Source organism: Mandrillus leucophaeus, unplaced genomic scaffold (assembly GCF_000951045.1).
Source record: "Mandrillus leucophaeus isolate KB7577 unplaced genomic scaffold, Mleu.le_1.0 Scaffold1559, whole genome shotgun sequence".
NCBI classification, from domain to species: domain Eukaryota; kingdom Metazoa; phylum Chordata; class Mammalia; order Primates; family Cercopithecidae; genus Mandrillus; species Mandrillus leucophaeus.
In genome coordinates, this window is record NW_012101542.1 from 9,934 (window position 1) to 15,252 (window position 5,319).

Sequence of the window (5,319 nt, forward strand, 5' to 3'; positions counted from 1 at the left end):
GGGAGGCAGAGGTTGCAGTGAGCCAAGATTGTGCCACTGCACTCCAGCCTGGGCGACAGAGCGACACTCTGTCTCAAAAAAAAAAAAAAAAAGAGTATATTTACCCTTTTTGTACAAAAGAATATGACCATTTGATAATGTTAGCACCAGAGGGAGAGAGTTTGATATTTTGCAGGAATCCAGTAGCTCTGTGGATTTTGGTGAATAGACATTACATTCAGACTTTTGAATTGATAAAATTCTCCTTTTCTCTGTCTATTAATACATTCTCTCCATCTAGATATTATAGTCTAATAATGTGTCTAAATAATGGTTTATTGTGATTCAAGAGGTAATTGTAACAGTCCTTATTCATCTTCTTTTTCCAGAATTGGTTTTGTGTTTGTTCTTAATACAAATGATGAAGTTGATGGAGCAAATGATGCTGGAGTTGCTCTTTGGCGAGCTTTCAACTATATTGCAGAAGAATTTGATATATCAGAAGCATTTATTTCTATAGTACATGTGAGTTTATGCACTAAATATGATTTCTTTAGAATGTAAAATTTTTGCATTACTATATTATGACTTCTTTAGAATATATAATTTTTGCATTTTATTTATTGTAACATTTCAAAGTTTATAAACTATCATGGAGATTAATACATATGATGAATTTATTTTCTGTAACTCCCTGCTGAAGTACATAATATTATCCTCATATTATAAATTAGGTAACTGAGGTTCTACCAAAATATTTGAATTTACTCAGGTTTGCTTAGCCAATAAAGGAATTTAAATTGTATATATAAATTTAGAGGAAAACATATTAATAGAAAATGATTATTTAAGGAAAAATTCTTGAACTAGGCTTTGAATAAAGGGATCATTGCAGGCTGCGCACAGTGGCTCATGCCTATAATCCCAGCATTTCAGGAGGCCAAGGCAAGAGGATCACTTGAGACCAGGAGTTCGAGACCAGCCTAGGCAACACAGTGAGACCCTGTCTCTACCAAAAAAAAAAAAAAGCCAGATGTGGTGACTCATGCCTGTAGTCATAGTTACTCAGGAGCTGACGTGGAAGGATCATTTGGGTCCAGAAGGTTGAGGCTGCAATGAGCCAAGGTCGAACTATTGCACTCCAGCCCAGGTAATGGAGTGAGAGCCTGTCTCATGGAAAACAAAAAATCATTGCAGAGTTAAATATTCTGAATGACATAGCATATAGACACTTCCTAGAGAGTTTCGAAGAAGGGGGAAGTCACTTATTGACAGCAAACTGTGTGAAAGAGGTAAGATACAGAGTCTGACAGAGATTGTATAACAGATGTTAGAAATCGGTAAGAACCTGATTAAGGAAGAACAAGAGATAGTAAGATTATTTCATAATTGAGGTTTTGAAATTCTGTTACGGATCATTGTGGAAATATATATGTATTAAAGAGCTATATTGTTATTATGAAAAGTCAAGTCATAGCTTATAAAATAACTTATCATTTTTGTATTCATTGGGCTTTAGCTTGTCAGTAAATATTATATCAAGGAATGACTCTTCTGAGAAAGGAATTTCCAAAGTAGTGCAAATTTCCCACCCTACTTGTGTAACCCCCAGGAAAATCATTAAATACCTTATTAATTCACTGAACTAGAGTATAGAAACTACACTTCAGTGATTTGGGGAGTACAGTTTGCTCTGTAAAATAGTGTCATGGAATATATGTCAATATTATGTCTCAGCTTACTGGTTTTATTAACTTACTGGTGTAAGAGTTTATAAGGGACATAGTCAATTTGAGTTACATCTTTTATTAAGACTCAACCATTTTATTTTAAAAGATCATTATGATATTCAAAACTTAGAAACCTGAAGATATTCAGAAATTATCTTTACCTAAGTTATCTTAATTATCAATATTGAATCTCTGTTAAGTGTTTTGTATCAGACATTAATTTACATGTGATGGCATTAATCTACAATGTTCAGCACAATACTATTAATATATAATCTCTTGGAAAAACAAATTATACTTGAAACCACAGGGTTTAATACAAAGCAGCATAAAAGTGAGTATTAAATTTGTGGCACAGCCTGTAAATTGTGCTAAACAATTAGAAGGAGAGGGAGAAGGGGAAAGAATGTGAATGAGGTGTAGTTTTTAGGAAAATACGTGAATTATAAAATCTTTTAAAAGTGTTTCCCTGTTTTCAGTGAGCTAATTACCTTATCTCAAGTAATTTGAAGCTATGTAGCACTATAAAGAGAGAAGAGGAATATAAGACCAAAATAATAATAAAATATATGAAAGTTATTGAAATGTGATGATAAATAGCAAATAGTAAAAGTTAATCCAACCATATCTGTGACCATATTAAGTGTGAGTAAATTAAACTTTAGCATACTAGAAGAAAAGATACAAAAAGATAGAAAATTATACACGAAGTGACTATTTCACAAATGAAATCTAAGGTAGCCATAAAATATTAGGGGAAATAAACTTTAAGAAAAAGTACTAAAGTTGTATGTAGCTTCAAAATATACAATACAAAATTTGATAGCAAGGGAGACAAATGGACAGTTTCACTATAATAGTAGTAGATTATTTTAACATGTCTCTATTAATAGGTGAGGCAGATTAAAAATCAGTAAAAACATATAAGATTTTAATAAGATTAATTTTTAAAGCAAATATAAAATCCAACAATCAAAGAATGAGATAATTTTGCATTCAAAACAGAAGAGGAAAATATGTCTTTTAGTTAGAAAAGAAGGGATTAAAAGTACTGGTTAACCACTCAGAAATGAGTAATTGATTTTTAAGAAGTAGATGGAAAGTAATAAGAATACACATTAATGAACTAGGAAATAATACAATTATGGGATCAAGAATATAAAAGTTGATATTCTGAAAAAACAAATAAAATTGACAAACTATCATAGAGGTTAGGCTCCAGATGAGCACACCAGGTAGAAACTTCCAGCCTCTTAAGGCCTGGGCTCAGAGATGGGTACATCATTATTTTCAGTTTATTTCATTGTACTCTGTTTATCAAAGAGTCACAGATTCAGATTCATATACCCACCTCTCAATGGAATGAGTGTTGAAGAATTTGGAGACCATGTTTTAAAACTAGTACAGCAAATTCTACCAAATATTCAAATGTTTGAAGAAATAATAATTTCAATCTTTAAAATCTCTTTTAGAGAATAGAAAAAGAGGAAATATTCCCTAAATTGGTCTGTGAATCTAGTATAATCTGATGTCAAAGCCTGACAAAAAGAGAAAAGGAAAAATTATAGGCTGTTCTTTGTTGAGAATATGTATGCCAAAGTCCTAAATAAAATGTTAACAAAAGAAATCCAGCAGGTATATAAAAAGTAAGCTATCATGACAAGGTGAGATTATCTAATGAGTAAAAGGAAGTATTTGCAAATTCGAAGAATCTCTAAGTATCATTCACCATGTTAATATATTATTCAAGAAGATGCATAAGAAACATTTGAAAAAATTCAAAGCTTTTTTATGATTAAAAAACTCATAAAGAAACAAAATGTTTAGCAAAGTATTATATAAGGGAATTTTGTTAATTGATGACAGTACATTTTAGCAGTAAAATGATAGAAAGCATTGTTTTTAAAATTGGCAAAACATAAGGTACCCACCGTCAACACTTCAAGTATAATCCTCAAGTTCTGGTCAGTGCAATAAAATAAGTAAAGGAAATACTCATTTAAAATACTTAAAAGAAACATTATTATTTAAAATTCTAGAGTTGCCTACAGAGGAGACTTGAAAGAACCCATTGATTGTGAGATTTGATACAGGAGGTTAGTAAAGTAACTGGATATGAGATCAGTATACTAATACCAGTTGTTTTTTTCTCTTCTATCAACAAATATTTATTACTTTTTTCATCAGTTTTATTAAGTGCCTAGTACATACCACACTCTGTTTTAGGTGCTTGGATAAATTAATGACATATATAGTCAACAATCCTTATCCTTATGAGACTCCCACATGTAAATGACTCCCACATTTACAATGACAAGAGCAAATAAAAGATACTTAGGAAACCTGGGGGCTGGGGGGAAAGGTCAGTTTTGTGGAGAAAATGTGGGATTATAGCCATTAAAGTTTACCTAAATGAATGAAAAGTTCTACCATGCTTACCAATAGAAATATTTCACTTCATAATTATATTGTTTTCTGCAAGTGATTTATAAATTCAATGCAGTTCTGACCAAAGTCAAATTTTGGGGATTTTTGTGAAATTTGACGTTTATTTTAAAATTTATATGGAAGAATGAAGACTCAAAATGGGTGAAACTTTGAAAGAATAAAGTGATGGGGCTTGTCATACCAGGTAATAAGGTGCATAAAGTTTGTGCTATTGGTTCAAGGGAAAGACATATCTGTCAGAAGAACATGGGGGTCCCAAAACTTGAGAATACAGAAGTGGCATTACAGTACATGAGAGTGGACTTACAACAACTGTGGTTCGACAGTGGTTATACCAATGCAAATAAATAAGACCTCACACCTTGTGTAAAAATCATTTCAGTTAGCTTAAAAATGTAAGTGTAGAAAACAAAACTTTAAAACATTTAGAAGTTAGGACCCCAAGGTAAGGGTTTCCTAGATAAAACTTAAAAAACTCTTAAGTCTGAAGGAAAATACTCATAATTTCAGCTAAATTACAAATGAAAACCAGTGCTCATTAAAATATGTCATTAAAAAGTAGGGAAAATGTTATAAGCAGAAGTATTTACAATACATATGGCCAATAAAATATTTATATTCCATGAGATGTAAAGATTCAAAAAGAGAAATACTAATGACCCAAAAGGAGAAATGCATAAAATAACTTTTAAAGTAGAGGTTGCATTAATGGTAAATAAAAATTTACTGAAACTGTTGGTGGTAAATATTTATTACCATAACTAAACTAGATAATTATATTACAAATTTGAAAAATGCAAATAAAGACTACTACCATGAGATTATTTGATACCCTGTAATTTGGCAGGAATTAAGAAAGCTGAAGGTATCATGTGTTAATGAGAAGGTAGAGCAATGGAATGCCTTTACATTGCTACCCTGCCTGTAGGAATCTAAATTGGCAGAGCCACACGAAAAAACAATCTGATAATAATTCATATTTTGAAGTTAAATTTCCATATTTCCTACACACAAAACACACACACACACACACACACACACACACACACACACACCCTCACCCTAAGAGAAGCTCTTGTACCTTCACCTTAGGAGGCTATTGTTAGAATCATTCAGAATAGCAACAAACTGTAATAAAAATGACCCAAATATATATATCAGT

The 5,319-nt window shown here is 31.5% G+C and overlaps 1 protein-coding gene across 1 annotated transcript in view; it reads left to right on the forward strand.

Moving 5' to 3' along the window:
• Positions 1-309: 309 nt before the first annotated feature.
• Positions 310-5,319, forward strand: part of LOC105536160 (UDP-glucose:glycoprotein glucosyltransferase 2) — a 159,990-nt gene continuing 154,980 nt past the window's right edge. The window contains exon 1 of the mRNA XM_011975435.1: positions 310-504. Coding sequence (XP_011830825.1) covers positions 310-504 — 195 coding nt within the window. The remainder of the gene's footprint in view (positions 505-5,319) is intronic.